General features: G+C 39.3%; 1 protein-coding gene across 1 annotated transcript in view; it reads right to left on the bottom strand.

The window, feature by feature from the left end:
• Positions 1-17,732, bottom strand: part of DNAH11 (dynein axonemal heavy chain 11) — a 340,086-nt gene that overhangs the window by 178,164 nt on the left and 144,190 nt on the right. The window contains exons 36-41 of the mRNA XM_021063429.2: positions 12,161-12,299; positions 7,836-7,928; positions 6,388-6,582; positions 5,469-5,546; positions 3,013-3,145; positions 693-820 (exon numbers count right to left, since the gene is read on the bottom strand). Of these exons, the coding sequence (XP_020919088.2) occupies positions 693-820; positions 3,013-3,145; positions 5,469-5,546; positions 6,388-6,582; positions 7,836-7,928; positions 12,161-12,299 (766 nt within the window). The remainder of the gene's footprint in view (positions 1-692; positions 821-3,012; positions 3,146-5,468; positions 5,547-6,387; positions 6,583-7,835; positions 7,929-12,160; positions 12,300-17,732) is intronic.

Raw genomic sequence — 17,732 nt, 5'->3', positions numbered from 1 at the left:
AACTTTCTTTAGAATCTGAACTATCACAATTTTCAATTGTCCTACAGCAATTCATGCCAGTATAAAGTTCTCAGACCTGTATTTTATGGTAAACAATGTCTTACTTCAGAAAACAGTAATTATTGTCAGCTTAGGGGGTTACACGTACTATCTACAGCAATGACAGTTTCTGATAGAAATCGGAGACCTTGTGTTGCTTCCATGGCGTCTCATAGACCGGTACCGTCACCTTTTGCTTTTGTTAAAAATTCTGGATTAACCAGGACAAAATGTATACTCAAAATGCACACTCAAATCTTTAGCCAGGAATGACTTACTTTCAAAAGCTAAAGTATACCAATGAACATAGGGCAAACACTAGCCTTTAATTATCCCATGTGTTCCATACTTAAAGATACAAGAATTTATGCCTAGGTCCTAGAATATGGTGAAATATGTATGAATTAAATTCTTGGATATGTACCTAACTCTATTTAAAGGTAGTTAAATTTATATAGACAAGAAAAATCTACTCCCCTAAATTCTTTAACAGTGAAATGAGAGAATTACCGGGAAAGTGCCACTTATCAAAATGGTAATTACATAAAAAACATCAAGTTAGTGGTTGAAACTGGTATTAAAATCAACAAGAGAATGGAACTCAAGGCACTCTACGCATTACATTTAAGGTCTGACACTGAGGTATGACTCACCTTGTTGTCATCCATGACTGTGTTCAGTGATTCAATCCACATGGGATCAATATCACCATCCAGGACTATCCATTTTGGTCCATCCTGCCTAAGATTTGCTTGTTCCCGCAGAAGGGATGAGAAGAGACCTATCAGTTAAGAGTAAACAACACTAATGCATAATGAGGTTGAGTGCTATTCACTTCTAAAATGAATCTCTAGTATTTTTACTGGAAGCTCCTTTACAGAGTTAGAAAATTTGCTGTAAATTTGCTACCTCATTCTAGTAGGCAAAGAATAATACTTTTCAAGCTGTACCTGGGCCCTAGACCAATAGGCAAGTTTCACTTCCATGAGAAAGTTCTTTAACTTCTCAGACCGGACATCCCCCAATGTCCAGTAAAGATGACGGTACCTTCTTTGAAGAACATTTGGGGAGATTTATAGCAGGTGACATATATGCAACTCAAAATTTACACCAAATGAAGACATCATTCTTTTTATGCACATACATTCAGTATCCATTTTTAGGCCAAATATTAGTTTCACATTTTTCTATAACAACATTAAAGGGAGATAATTCTAAAGCTAAAGTACTCAGAAACACGGAACATTTCTTTAAGAAATTTGTTCACTGGAATTCTAAGTCATTATTATCTTACAAGATATAAAGATAAAAACATTTTAAATCCCCAGTCCTTTATGTGGTTACATCTAAGTGTTATGTTTGTTACATGGCACATTTTTTTTTAATTTCATACATGTTATTTTTTTTCCTCTCTGAAGTCTTTATTCTCTTTTTTTTTTTACACATACATGTACACATTCTATTTTCTCACATTATCCTGCTCCATCATAAGTGACTATACATAGTTCCCAGTGCTACACAGCAGGATCTCATTGCTAATCCATTCCAAAGGCAATAGTTTGTATCTATTAAGCCCAAACTCTCCAACCACCCCACATGGCACATTTAATAACTGTTGACTGTTCAAAACTCAAGCATATAATACTTTGGTGAAAAAACACTGTTTTGATGTATGTATGTGGAAGGTTTTGTTTCCTCTGTGAATAATTTTATGCAAAGATAAATGACAGTCTATAGTAGAACCTGTCACCAAAATTCAGAAAAAAATCCAGTAACCTTTACTAATGGTCAATGATTTGAAAGGCTTCCATAGATTTTCGGCATGAATGGATATTACTCCCTTCCTGCCACAGTCCTTTTGAAAAAATAAGATAGCAAGCCTAAGAGAGTAAATTTTGATTGTCCCACAAATTAAAGAAGCAGTGTGTACATGATATGAGGATAGAGAATGATGCGGTCTGCTCCTCTGACAGGATCATCAGAGAAGTCTTCTCTGATATGATATTTGATCAGACATTCCTGTAACATAAGGGAGCAAGCCAAGAAGATACCTCCACTGCTGCAGATAGTGGAAATACCAAGTGCAAAGAACCATGATGGGAAGATGCCGGGCGTGTTCAGGGAAGAGGAGGGAGGCCTAAGTGTGTGGATTATAGGAAGAGAAGGGCAGAGCACAGGAAATGAGGACAGAGATCACATAAAACCTTGTAGGTCTTGGAGAAAGTCTGGATTCTGATGGAGATGAAACACACGGGAAATTGCAGAGAACCAACATTTTGAAGAGTGCCCCCTGTCCGCTGTGTGGAAAATGAACTATGGGGAGGCCCATGAGGGGGCTACACTCCAAGTACAGACAGGTGAGAGGTGCTGGTGGCTCGGACAACTGTGGGAGTTGCAGAGAAGGGGTCAAAGACTGAAATACAATACATATATTAAAGGGAAAGTCTAGAGGATTTGCTGTGAAGGGGAATGTGTGGTGCGAATGTGAGAAAGAACTCAAGATGATGCCAGTGTGAGCGCATTTACCGAAATGAGAATGTTGAAACCGATTTTAACAAAGAAATCTGCTTGTCTGAAAAAAGCTGTAGGGCAAGAAACATGACCCCTGGCTTTTGTCCCCGGCACCTAGAATAGCATCAGTCAGTAACTTGTAGCAAGTACTTCATAAATGTTCCCTGAGGCATGTGTGTTGACTTCTCTCCTGGTTTACAGGGAGCCTGGTTGTGATTGATGGGGGATAAAATACACAGCTCTGAGCGTGAACCTACTGAATGCTAATCGACCACTTATTCAAATCTAGTTTTAATTTATAGGTTATAAATGCTGTTGTGAGCTGCTGTATTTCCAATAATGCCAACACATAAACATTAAATCTACAACCATGACTAAAATTGGCTTCAACTGAGAAATGATTTTCTGGATTAAAAAAAAAAAAGAAATTTTTAGCACTTCAAAAGGGGAAATACTACTTGCCATCTTTCCATTCTCTAGTAGCATGATGTATGAAACCAAAGAGTTCATCTGTTGTCACAGCTTTGGGGTTTAAATCATTCCAAACGGGTTTTTGTTTCATGTTAACATATGTTCGGTTCAGTGTTCTCAAAATCTAGGGGGGGAAAAAAAGAAGAAAAAATGCTAAGAAAATTAATACTAGTGTAAGCCAAACTGAAAGCCAACAATTTCTGAAGGGTTTTCCTTATGCATGATACCTTCTAAGATATTCTGTGCATTTTTAGAGAATGGGAAAAAGTTGCATGTGCACATTCTCACTTCCATCTTGAAAAATGTAATCCTACAATCCTGAGGATCATTTTACCTGATTCTTTCAACAATGTAGACTAGAGAAAGTCACTATCATTTGAGATTTTTAACTCATTTGAGATGTGTAACTATATGGGCTGTATGTCAATAAGCTTTCCTGCTCATGTTATTAAAATCCGCTCTGCTTGTGTGATTTAGCCTGCACCCACATCACTGAGAGGGTGTTAAAACAGATGAATGGACGCAATCCCAGAGTTTCTAATAGGATAGATTTAGGACAGGACTGATGATCTGAATTCTAACAAGGTCCCAGGGATGTTCGTCTAGATGTGCTTCGGGATCTAGCGACCTTGAGTAATAGTTCTCATCAGGTCATCTCGACTTGGGGGAGGAGGAGGAGGAGGAGGAGGACATGATACTGTGCATCTTGTGGGTATAGGCCTGGGATGCTGCTCAACATCCTGCAATGACAGGGCCCCCCCACAACAAAGAGCTACATGGTCCAGATGTCAATAGTGCTGAAAGTGACAAACCCTGATCCAGACAACTGAGGAAAAGAAGCCTGGAGGATAAGAATTCACAGGGGTAGGTGCTCTCTAATTAATTGACACCTTGACCCAATTATCTGTGCCAACCATCCTTTTGGCTTGCTCTGAAAAGCCATGGCTTTATTTTAGATATTATCATTCTGACTCCTCATAGGGGGTTACAGGACTGACAAACAATTGACAAATATTTTAGAATAGTGAGTTGCTAAATAACGCGGCCCTGAGCTATGGTGCTCTGGTTATGTCCGCTTAAGTAAAGGTTGAATAGAATAGAATCAGTGAAGACTAGATGAAAGAAATTGAATGTCTTAGGAATATTAAGCTTCTATTTTTAGAAACCATTAATCTACTGAAAATTATAGAATTTAATTTTATCCTTCCTTGCACCATGGCCCACATCTGAAACTTACTCTAACAAAATAATTACAGGTCTATCAGTTATCTACTTTAATATTTCAATTATTACATTTTTCAGTAGAAAAGGCCCTATCTCGGGCCTCCCTTTACAAGTGCTCCACTTTGGGTTCTGACCTAAACACTGGCAAGTTTTACATACACCCATGCTCTAAAGTCTTATGTGCCCATTCTGCTTATTTTTAGTCATTGGTTACTAAATATGTTTAGACGCAAGCACCCTAAATTAAAATGCATGCAGTTCTGCATATACTGTCTGCCAAGCAGGAAAATAAGTATGTTGCCAGGACTGTCGGTAAGACCAAACAAAACCAAGCAGTGAACTAAAAATGGGGATAATAATACCCATAGCCTATCATCGCTGTGCAGAGTAAATCACACATAATGCACCTAGCACAGCACATAATAGGTACTGAAAAAAATGTGGTTTTTGCTGCCTCCCTTTCTTTCCAAGTTTTGTTTTGGCCCTGTAGAGAAATGTACTTCTGGGAGAGTGATGAAGAAAAATATTTGGGTTTTTCTTAATGATTTGGGAAGGAGAATCTAGGATAACTCGGATATTTTAAGAAAATAGTTTTGCCGACGTGAGTAGAGCCAAGCTAGACCTCTTAGCCCAGTATCTTATTCCAGAGTCTCTCAAGATGTTTACTTTGGAGAAAAGAATTCTGGAAAGATGCACAGAATAGGCTGGCAAACATCTAAAGGTTAACTATCTCATGTGGAAAATCTCATCTTCTCTCAGCTTACTTTTCTTAAAAATTTATTTATTATTTGTTGCCTTTTTTTTTTGTAAGGGCTGCACTCTCTGCATGTGGAGGTTCTCAGGCTAGGAGTTGAATTGGAGCTATATCTGTTGGCCTGCATCACAGCTCACGGCAATGCAGGATCCTTAACCCACTGAGAAAGGCCAGGGATCGAACCCGCAACCCCATGGTTCCTAGTCAGATTTGTTTTTGCTGTGCCACGACAGGAATTCCTTGGCTTACTTTTCTTATTTGAGTGTAGTGTTCCATAGTTTCCTCTCTCCCTGTCCCCAGTATAAGGGAGGAGGGTGTTAACTGATCGAAGAGCAGTATTACACTCTCAGATTCTAACCCCAAAGTATGAGCAACTTCACCAAAATGGAACTCTCCAACAGAACTGAAAGTAGCCTCTCCCCACCCTCCCTCCAAATTTTGTTCATTCCCCGACAGGAAGTGACAATACCTTACTCTTTCCTGTGCCTGCATTTCCAATGACAAAGACGGAGTGTCGCACGGCCAACAGCTCCTCAAGCTGGACAACCTGCAGAGACAAAAGAGCCAGATACTGGTTTCATCTACCGAGTCTGTGTTTTTTTTTTTTTTTTTTAAATCTACCCTTTTTTGCCTAGTTCTTTTCTTACGACTCAAGCCAGCTCCCATTCTCAGTATCATATTCTGGGAAAGTTAAAATAGATGACTGGCACAAAGTATAGTTTCTCCTCCATCTCCCGGTAGAACATGGGGTGAGAATGAAGAAAAACCATTACTCGGTGAGTCAGTGACACAGGCAGAAGTGAAGTACAGAAGTACTTGGTACACGGCAGGGGTCAGTTACAAGGTCAGTGACTCTTCATGAAGTGTGAAAAAAAAACAGGACATGGCCAACCTCCTCTGCAGCTGAGCCAAGCCTTACATCCTGTGAAATATCTCAAACAGACTCCGTATGGATTTGCACATCCACGTATTCACCACACCCCCAATGAGCACGCACATGCACGAGCCCCTCCTACGTCTGATGATGTCATACACGCAGACATTTCTGCCCCATCACAAGCACGTGCTAATGACTTGACTTCCAGTTTTCTCTAAGACGCAAGAGAAGAGAGTGAAATTGATGTGTGGAACCAAAACGTTTTGTAAACTGATGAAAAGTCTGCTTACGCTGAAAACAGTGACTTCAGCATAGCTGTGTTTTCACCTTCTCACAGAATGGGACCACGTTCACCTTTATGTTAGTAAAGGCTGCTGCATGAGAATGGTTTGGAGTATGTATTAAGATCATTGTAAGGTCAACGTTAACGTTTTGGGTGAGGGGCACTAAAGCACAGTCCCTGGCACTGCACATCCCTCTGGCGGCCACGACAGGCAAATCCTCCATTTACTTTAAGGATGAAGTTTTCCTCGGGCTGCAGGCGCAGCTCCACGGTGGACTGCCTGACCATTTGTTCAAAGTGGGGTGCTCTCCTGCGGGGCACATCCAGGGCTGGAAACAGGTCACTGACGAGGCCCAAAAACACAGGGATGTCATCAGTCACGATTTTAGGCATATTGAAGTCCCTTAAGGCTCTCATGAGTACCTAGAAAGGAGAAAACATTTCATAAAAAAGCCACTACAAGGTCTAACAAACACCTAAACAACTCAAGATATTATTTTTAATTCTCTGACCTAAACCATGAGTTTGATACTCTTCTCTATGAGAATGACACTCTATCTGTAGTGAGGCAAACTGCTTGCAAGGTCATTTATCAGAACAGGAGAAGGTGGTGGTACCATGGACAGCCTCAGACCAAAGCCAGTGAGGAAGTCCTGTTCCTTCTGAACTGATGTTTTGATCTTGAGAAAGAGTCTGAGGCTCTTCTCTCCACAATCCCAAACCCCACAATGTAAATTAACCAGGCCTATAAGATCATTTTGTTTCAAATACTCTGAGAACCTCAGAAGGATAAACTCAATCATTTTTACTTTGGGTTTTTGTTCTCTATTGGCTGAAAACCAAAGAGGGCCTTAGATTTTAACAGCACTAAGTTGAACATCAGGATGACTTTTATAGAAAGAGGCATTTCAACAACAAGAACAGTCTAGCAGGGGAATAAATAGATGCATAAAAATGTTGACCCAGTCATGCACGGTGACTGAGAGGAAGAGCAAGAAAGACCGGAAGAGAAGAGAACCACTTGATAAATATTCTTTAACACAAAAAGAAACTCACAGGAATAGATCTGTTTGCAAATTCTCAAGCCATAGAGCACATAGACATAGGCTCTCTATATCCATTACTCTCACTACTTATTTAATAAAGAAAAATGCATGATGTGGGCGTTATTGTTTTTCCCCAGGAAGGATAGTGGAATGTTCCCTTGGTAGCTCTAAACAACAGTATTTCACTGGTATTAGGCGAGCATCCTTCCTGTTGCTTCCTTCAAGATCATCTTAAGAAATGGACATACTTTCTTCATTAGATTATGTCTTCACTGGCTTTTTCAGGATGAATATCCTAACTCAGTAAGATTTTCTAAAGGTTCCTCAGAGAAAATTCAACAGTGATTACTGCATTATTTATGACTGCCAAAGTACTTTTTATGGCTGATACTTCTCAAGTGCTACTTATAAAACTGTTTTTTTCTTACATATTCATATCCTTTTACTCAAGAATACTTGTGGTCTTTTACAACGAAAAAAGTGCCAGACCTCAAAAAATCCCATATAAAGGATACACGCTACACATATTAAAAGTCACGCTATGTATGACCCACCATTCAGATGTATACTTTTACCTGTAGGAAGCCCTTAAGCTATTCACTCAACAGAATCATATTAGTGTTGCAGTACCTGTTCTTCAGGTCTACTTTTATCTCCACGTTTCAGGGAGCCAGCTACAACCAAGACAGATTTAACAGCGCGAAGTCCCCAGTCATAATGATCCTAAAATAAAAATACAGGTATATTTTGCCAAAAGTCTTATGAAGGAAGCATATTCTCTTTCCAGAAGTAAAAGCTGAAAGCTAAAGGCAAGAGTTTGGATAAATACGTGTCTTGATGATGCAAAGTAATATTTTCCTTCCAGCTTTGAAACTGTCAAAGCCATGTCCCTTCAGTGTCCTGCTTCTTTTGCTTGACTCTCTTTTTCTGGCAGAAATAATCTCTTCTTTCCACAGCACTGAGTTGTGTGTTCGCTATAAGCCCTGTCTGCCTTCCTTGCTCGGTCTGCCTTCCCTGCCAACTCAGGGGTTCAGTCACCTCCATGTTTTCACCCCCATTCACAAGCACACTCCTGTGGTGCACTGGTGGCCCAGTTCTCCACCTGCTTCCATTCCTGGATCACAGAATTTCCTCATGCTCTCTTAATCAATCAGATGGCCCAGCCCTAATGGTGGCACTTAATACAGTCAAAAATGCATTATTAATGTTCAATGATAAACCAGTATCTCTTAGAGATGTCTACATTATCTCCACAGAAGATTCTCCTCCTAGGCTCCAAGCTCCTGGAGGACAGACCCCATGGTGATTGAATTCTGTCTTCTGGGTCCTAGCACAGGGCGGTGCACAGGGGAGGGAGGCTCAGGAGAGACACACTGTATTAACCGATAGATGATATGTAACCAACCTTCTCTCCTTTGCCTTTTATCTAAGTCCACATAGTTAACAACCCTTCTCTCAAATGCCAACCTTCTCTCCTTTGCCTTTTATCTAAGTCCACATAGTAACAACCCTTCTCTCAAATGCCGCCAGCTGAGCCTGTGGGAAAGTCACTTAATCTCTCCAGGCTTTACTGGCATGACCTATAAAAAGGCAGATAAAAGTATCCACACTCTTTAAGGCTGTTGGAGCAAAATGAGTTAATGTTTTGTGAGCAAGGAAGCGACACATACATGTATAAATATGCCCATTAGTAGATAATAAGCTCAATTTAGTAAGTCTTAACCATCATTTTGGCTGGTACTAAAACAGACAGAATGGACTGGAAAATACCAGAGTGCACCGCAAATACTAAGGGTGAGAAGTTTGTGGTGAAGATTTTTGTTTCAGTTGTGCTTTTGTGTGTGTATGCATGTATGTGTATATTGAGTCTCAACAGAAAATATATTTTACTAAGGTCCTGGTACAAATCATTTGAAAGCCACCGAGAGAGAAATACACTAGGGCTTGAGGAGAGAAGGAGGGGGGAAAGAATCAATGTACAGAGGCCAGGAAGATTGGGAAGGGGCTAAGTATCCAGTAACAATATTAAAGGAGAGAATGAATGAAAAGATACTGCACCCCAATGTTCACTGAAACACTATTTACAATAGCCAACACATGGGAGCAACCTGAATGTCCATCAACGGAGGACTGGACAAAGAAAATGTGGTACATACACTTAATGGATATATTATTCAGCCATAAAAAGAATGAAATAATGCCATTTGCAGCAACATGGATGGACCCAGAGATTATTGTACTAAGCCAAAGAAAAATATCATGATGATATCGCTTGTATGTGGAATCTAAAATATGACACAAACTTGTTTACAGAAGAGAAATAGACTCTCAGACACAAAATAAACTTATGGTTACAAAATGGGAAAGGGGCAGAGAGGGATAAATTAGAAGTTTGGGATTAGCAGATGCTAATGTTTAGAGATAAACAACAAGATCCTATTATATAGCACAGGGAACAATATTCAATATTCTGTAATGATCTATAATGAAAAAAATGAAAAAGATTATACATATATAACTTATTCAGTTATACACACATATCTGAATCTCTTTGCTATATACTAGAAACGAATACAACATTGTAAAACAACTATCCTTAAATTTAAAAAAATAAAAAAATAAAAAATAAAGGAGTGAATATAAAGAAATTCGGGACACAGATTTAAGAAGAAGACTGGGTGACACTCCTAAACATTTAAACATTGCAAACAACTTTTAAAATAATCTTCACCATTTTTGCTATGTTATTTCTTTGGTCAAAAATGTCCACAGGTTCTTCTCAAATCCATTCCTACAGCTTAGAAAACTATCAGTGGACTGTGTTTCTAACTCAGCTTTTCTGTCCTGGACAAAATGCTTTCCCTCATCTCATCCCTGATATTTCTCTGAGTTTGCAACTCTTCCCTCACTTGTTCTGCCCTTGCTCCCAACACCTTCCTCTGTAATTGACCATGAGTGTCCTAGAAAAGATTCAGAAGGACTGAACTCAAATCTTGCTCCCACCACTTATTAGTTGTAAACTTTGGATAAGTTATTCATTCAAATTCCTTATTTGTAAAATGGAACTAGTAACACCAATTTCATAGTGCTTTTGTCAGGATTAAAAAGCTACCACGTGGTCTCTAATCGATAAATACTGGTTCCTTCCTTCTTTGCAACTATGGTAATCTTTTCATCCTCCATTTTCTTCTAATCTTTATTTCATGAAACTCAATCTCCTAAATAAGTTCTTTGAAGTCAGAAATATGAGTGTTTGTCTCATTTGTTCTCATTTGTTCTGAGTGTTTACCCCTTTCATCATCAGCAGCAATCAACATATTACTCGAATACAGTAAATGCTCACTAGATGTTTAACTATCAGTACTGGGAATGGAACATGGTTTCATCTCCATGTATCCTGGGTCCAATAGCACCTTTTTCTTCCTTTTCCCATTACAAGATAAAAATCGGCTCATTGAAAAAAATAAAAAGGATATCATAAACAAGCATGAGGAGAAAAATTAAAAATACAATCTCATTACCCAGAACAAATGCTAAAAACTGCAATGTTTTTATAGTCACTTCACAAATATGTAAAATACATAGTATAATATAAAATAATAAAACACAGGCAAATCATAGATTACATCTACAGTTTGGTGAGTTGGGTTTTTTGGCATATAACATTGTCATAAAGGTTTTTCCATATTATTAAATTTGGTATGTTTTACCCCCAAATGTAAATTTACAGTTGTAAATGACAACAAGAATTTGCCTCTCAGATTCCAAATTTCGCCTCAACCACGGTTAATTTAAAATGAGTACATCTGGCAGGCATAGGTATCTGTGTGACTGTAGCTGTGGTGTTTTACTACTTTCCTCCAGGAACAACTGCAGAATAATGTCACTAAGAATTAGCAAGAAGGCACCAAAACACTAAAGGTGAAGGTGACCACAAAGCTACATGTAAAAATAGTGATGCTGATACAGGTGTCCTTTTTGTGGTCCATCAGCAGCTTCAAAGAAATAGCAAGAAGCTAGTGACTGAAGAGTAAAGTACATATTAAGCTGTACTTTAATATACTAGTTCAGAGACTAGAAAATTGCAGAGCAAAAATAAAAACAAACAAAAAGCCAAGTCTACCTTCAAATAAGGAATTACTAACAAAATGAAAAAAATTTTAATTTAACATTTCTTCAGGGTTCTTCAGAAAAATCATCTTTATCTGGCAGTCCTGTCATCTTTCCCTGATAAATATTCTCACCAAGAAATGGAAGCATCATAAAACTCATGTCTGATTACAGCATTAATAAAGTTTAAAGAAAATCATGTAGCCCATTCATAAAAACTGTATTAAGTACAAATAAAACATTCTTTTTTTTGGGGGGGTGGCACCCACAGCATATGTAAATTCGTGGACCAGGGATCAAACCTGCGCCACAACAGTAACCAAAGCCACCGCAGTGACGACGCTGGATCCTTAACTGCTAGGTCACCAGAGAGCTCCAAAGTACAAATAAAACATTCAACTTAAAATGTCTCAAGTTTTTCATTTCAAAAAAAATTAAGGAGTTCCCGTCGTGGCGCAGTGGTTAACGAATCCGACTAGGAACCATGAGGTTGCGGGTTCAGTCCCTGCCCTTGCTCAGTGGGTTAAGAATCTGGCATTGCCGTGAGCTGTGGTGCAGATTGCAGATGCGGCTCGGATCCCGCGTTGCTGTGGCTCTGGCGTAGGGCGGCAGCTACAGCTCCGATTGGACCCCTGGCCTGGGAACCTCCATATGCCGCGGGAGCGGCCCTAGGAAAAAAAAAAAAAAGACATAAAAAAATTAAGAATTATAAAATATAGTTTCAAAATTTTATGGAAAATATAAAATTACTCCTAAATGTCTAAATGTAATATGAGTGATAAATTACTCAGCATCCATATGTCATAAACTGTTTTAATAGGGTGTAAAAACAAAATACCCTTTACCTGCTTGGACAGGAGCTCCCTGCAGAGCGTGTACAGTGTAATAAACTTGTGGGCTAATGAGCGTGCATCCACAAAACCTTCAGCAACTAACATGATTTCGCAGATTAGCTCAATGTCAGGGGCCACCATGGCACAGGGTCTACAAAGTAAATGCAAAATTTAGTTTTATATTATTATTATCGTTATTTTTTTTTTTTTTTTTTTAGGGCCACACCTGTGGCATACGGAAGTGCCCAGGCTAGGGGTTGAATTGGAGATGTAGCTGCCGGCCTACACCACAGCCATAGCAACGCCAGATCTGAGCTGCATCTGCAAGCTACACCACAGCTCACGGCAATGCCAGATCCTTGACCCACTGAGTGAGGCCAGGGATTAAACCCACATCCTCAAGGATACTACTCAGGTTCATTTCTGCTGCACCACGACGGGAACTCCCGCAAAATTTAGTTTTAAGATGTGATAAGGAGTTCCCGTCGTGGCACAGCAGAAACGAATCTGACTAGGAACCATGAGGTTGTGGGTTTGATTCCTGGCCTCACTCAGTGGGTTAAGGATCCGGCGTTGCCATGAGCTGTGGTGTAGGTCATAGACGCGGCTCGGATCCCGCGTTGCTATGGGCTCTGGCGTAGTCTGGCAGCTATAGCTCTGATTAGACCCCTAGCCTGGGAACCTCCATATGCCGTGGGTGTGGCATTGAAAAGATGAAAGCCCCCCCCCAAAAAAAAGTGATAAAATAACAAGTGCGAAGTGCTGAAATCAGCTGATTCATTTATACCAACATTCTAACCATTCCCAAGCAGGTCTCAATGACCTCTGTCAGTCACAGCCAATAAGATGCTTCACTTCAGCTAGAAAATGCCCATGAGTTACTGGATACAGAGAAAAAAGTGGAAAAATCTGAAAATGGTAGAAGCAAAGGTGTAGGAGTTTAAGGGAACTTTGTGGGTATATTTGGTAAACTTTCATCCTAAGTTGTCACTGCAGGAAGACGAGTGATGTTTTGTGCTTGGGACCAGCCTTTATCTGTGGCTAGTGCTGTGCTGGTCAACAGTTAACAACTGGGTTCTCCAAAAAACAGCATTTGCTGATTTCCATGGAATCAATATTTCCACCATGGCTGATTTCAATCTGCTAACGTGGTACCATTAACTGTGGAGCTGGCAAGAGATGTGAGGTGACATCCTACCACAAGACACAACAGACCCAAGTACCCTAACAGCCTGAGTCTTAATAAGATAAACTAATTAGGAAGTAATGTGTTTGAATGTTTATCACCTTTGTCTTTAATGGATTTTATTTAATCAAAAGTCTATATAATTTAGCTTTTTATTTGTACCTGTGCTTTACGACCACCTCACAGAATCCATGATTAGTTAACCATCAGCTCTTTCAAGGGCATACAAGCCATTTCCAACTCTGCCTGTGGCCAGCTTGGATAGAATTTTAAGATGAAAATTTATGAAAACCTAACTTTCAAATTCCCGTTCTTTTGGAGAGGGGCTTCTAAGACATCCTCATGAGACAATCGCTGTGAAGAGCAATATTTGATAGGAAGAAATCCCACTCAACTGAAGTCCACTGCAAAGAAGGAGCCAGAGTCCATAAGTAAATAAGCCTGTTATTTTAGACTTTTTAAAGCAGCAACAGACTCACAGACTTTGAAAAATTTATAGTTACCAAAAAGGATAGGTTGGGGGGTAGGAGGGATGGACTGGGGGTTTGGGATTGGCATATGCACCCTGAGGTAGGTGGAATGACTGACCAACAAGGACCTGCTATATAGCATAGGGAACTCTACCCACTATTCTGTGATAATCTAGGTAGGAAAAGAATATGAAAGGAAATTGATATGCATATTGGTATGACTAAATCGCTTGGTTGTACAGCAGAAATTACCAAACCTTATAAATCAAATACACCTCAACAAAACTTACAGATAAAAATTTTTTTAAATAGTTATATTAAAAGAAAAAACATTTTTTCAACCATTAAAATATGCACTTATACATATATGTATGTATGTATATATAATATATGCACATACAAACACACACACACTGTTGGTAGCTTGTGGGCTATACAAAAACATTTCCTCTTTAGGGGCGTGAAATGAAGAAAAATTAACCACTGCCACATACTCAACAGTATAGATGAACTTCAAAGACAGTAAGTAACAGCAAGTGAAGAAAGTCTGACCAAAAAAGCTCAGCAGCAGCAAAATTTATGGTGCTGAAGGTCAAAAAAGTGATTATCTTGGAGGTAATATAATAATCAGGCAGGCTTCTGAGCTGTGCCTAATGTTCTATTTTGTGATTGGAATGGTGGCTAGCCAGCTGTTGACTTAGTAAAAAGTTGTACTGTAAGAAAAAAAAAAAAAAAGCATATACTTTAAAGCATATCCAGTAATACCTACCCATCTTTTTTTATAAATATAACCAGAAGAGTTCCTGTCTTGGAACAGTGGAAATGAATCCGACTAGGAACCATGAGGTTGTGGGTAGGATCCCTGGCCTTGCTCAGTGGGTTAAGGATCTGGCATTGCCGTGAGCTGTGGTGTAGGTCACAGATGCGGCTTGGATCTGGCGTTGCTGTGGCTGTGGTGTAGGCTGGCAGCAACAGCTCCGATTCGACCCCTAGCCTTGGAACCTCCATATCCCGTGGGTGTGGGTGTGGCCCTAAAAAAAGACAATAAAATTAAATTAAATTAAAATAAAATAAAATAACTACAGTCTACTGTATACATCTCTCAATTTTCACCCTAAATATTCCTGAGTCTTTGGATGCACATTATTGACTACTTCTACCTAAAGGAGCCCCACATTTTTCCCCCAGTTTTTTTAAGTAGATCGGGGAGGGAAAAGGCTAGCAAATGTACTTAACTGCTACTTGCACTGACAACTAATATTCATTAAGTACTCTCCATGCCATAGGGGATGCTAAACACTTGTCATGCCCCCTCTCATTTCTCTCAACTCTTCGAGGGGGCTGCTCTTCTTGTCTATATGTTACTTCTGAGTAATAGGCACAGTGCCAAGGCCATTTGGTAAAAAGTGGTGGAGACATGATACTCTCATGGCTCAGGCAGGCTGTCTCCACTCATGGCTACTACTTTATTTTTATTTTTTTCTTTTTAAGGCTGCACCTGCAGCATCTGCAAGTTCCTGGGCTAGGGATCAAATTGGATCTGGAGTTGCTGGCCTATGCCACAGCAATGCCAGATTCAAGTTGCATCTATGACTTACAGTGAAACTTGTGGCAACACTGGATCATTAACCCACCGAATGAGGCCGGGGGTCAAACCTGCATCTTCATGGACACTATGTCAGGTTCATACTATATAGGATGGCTTTTTAAATATACTTCATCCGTTAAGGGCTTATTTTGAGGGAACTTTAAATGAGTATTTAAACAGAACTCTTTTCCCTCATAGTCGATTATTCTAGCATTAAGTGAAAATACAAGTGAAATACAATTAAATATCTAGATGGATGGACAAATTTTAAGCTTTACAAGAACTGAAACAGAAAATACAGAGGTTCTGACATTATATAGAGGTAGCATGTTATTTTGTAGGTTGACTAAATAAAGACACCCATTACGAACACTAAAGAACTCTTTAAAAATAAAGCTAATAAGCTTCTCACTCATCAAGGAAACATGGGGTGAGAAGACACAAATTACCCTTATCTGACAGGATCTCAGGACATCACCAGAGATTGGGAATATTATGAACAAATTAATGCCAAATTCCAAATTAATGCCAAAAAATTCAACCATCTAGATAACAGGGAGAAAATTCCTTAAAAGATGCAAATCACCACAACTAATTCAAGGAAAAAAATCTGAATAACTCTGTATCTATTAAAGAAATTGATCACTCGAAAGATTCCCTCAAAGAAAAACCTAAGCCCGAATGAGTGAATGGCTTCGCTGATTAATTCTATCAAATAGCTAAGGGCAAATCATACAAATCCTGAAGAAAATAGAGAAGAAGAGAACAGATGCCAAGTCATTCATGGGGTCAGCATTCCCCCGACACCTAAACCGGAAGATTATGATAAGAGAGGGTACTACAGACCAATACCCTTCATGGCAGAGATTTTTAAATCCTTAACAAAATGGTAGCATATTAAATTCAATGATACATACACAATAGTATCGAGAAAGGTTTATCTAAGGAAAATAACCCTAAAGAACTGTTTAGCATTTGAATAAATCAATGTAGTTCAGTATATTAACAACAAAAGTAGTAGGGAACCCCCAAGGGAAACTACTTTTAAATATTCTACAAGAAAACACAGTTGAAAATTTTTGCAACCTGGGGCTAGTCAAATGTTCTTAACTAAGCTTTTTCTTTTTTCTTTTTTTGTCTTTTTGGGGCTGCATATGGAGGTTCCCAGGCCAGGGGTCTAATCAGAGCTGTAGCCGCAGGCCAGCACCACAGCCACAGCAACACCAGATCCGAGCCACATCTGTGACCTACACCACAGGTCATGGCAACACCGGATCCTTAACCCACTGACCAAGGCCAGGGATCAAACCCACATTCTCATGGTTCCTAGTCGGATTCGTTTCCTCTGGGCCACAATGGGAACTCCAACTAAGCTATTTTTAAAACCATAAAACAAACTGATAAATCGTAGTTCACTGAATTAAAATGTCTATCTTTGCTGGCTGCCAATAAGAAAATGAAAAGGCAAGCCACAAACTGAGTGAAAAGTATTTACCATATGTGTATTTACCAAGGAGCTATATGCAGAATACAGCACTTCACAAAAAATGGTATGGGAATGGCCAGCAAGTTACGTGCAAAGATGTTCAGCATTCTTAGTCATGGCGGAAATGCAAGCCAGACCCACTATGACATACTACTATGTATCTATTAAATTGGCTAAAACTAAAAAGACTGACAATACCAAGTTTTGACATGAATGTAGGGCAGCTGAAATTGTCATGCATTGATGGTGAGGGTATAAAATGGTACAATCATCTTTGAAACCAGACTGTCAGATTCTAATCAGGTCAAACGTCCATGTACCATGTGACTTAGCAATTCCGTTCACAGATAGTTCCCTGAAAGAAAAGATACACATTCACAGGAAGACTGTACAGAATGTTCACAGCAGCTTTATTTTTAATAGCCCCAAACTGGAAACAATGTGCCTCAACTAGTGAAGGGGTAAACAAATTATAGGATGTCTCTCCAACAGAATATTCATCAGAAACGCAAAGGAACATGCTACTGAAACACTGGACAACTTGGTGAAACTTCAAAACATAATATTCAAGGAAAGAAGACAACACCAAGGAGTACATGCAGCAGGGTTTCATCTACATGAAATCTAGGAAAAACACACTTAACTTCAAATCAAAGAAAGGACATCAGTGATATGGGGCATAACTTCAAAGAAGCACAAGAGAACTTCCAGGATGTCGAAACACTCCATACTAGTTGATTTTCACCAAATGCACACTGAAGTGGGTGCATTTTACTATACGAAATTACACCTGAACAAAGCTGATGTAAAACCCTAGTTAAACAGAACTGGTCCAGATGCCAAAGCACGAGTTC

This window comes from Sus scrofa, chromosome 9 (genome assembly GCF_054392235.1).
Source record: "Sus scrofa isolate SSC_HxYL_T2T_F1_AM1 chromosome 9, Sscrofa_HxYL_maternal_Yorkshire_Landrace_v2.0, whole genome shotgun sequence".
In the NCBI taxonomy this organism is placed as follows: Eukaryota; Metazoa; Chordata; class Mammalia; order Artiodactyla; family Suidae; genus Sus; species Sus scrofa.
The sequence above is the reverse complement of the archived record's forward strand: the minus strand, read 5'-3'. Positions and strand labels throughout refer to the sequence as shown.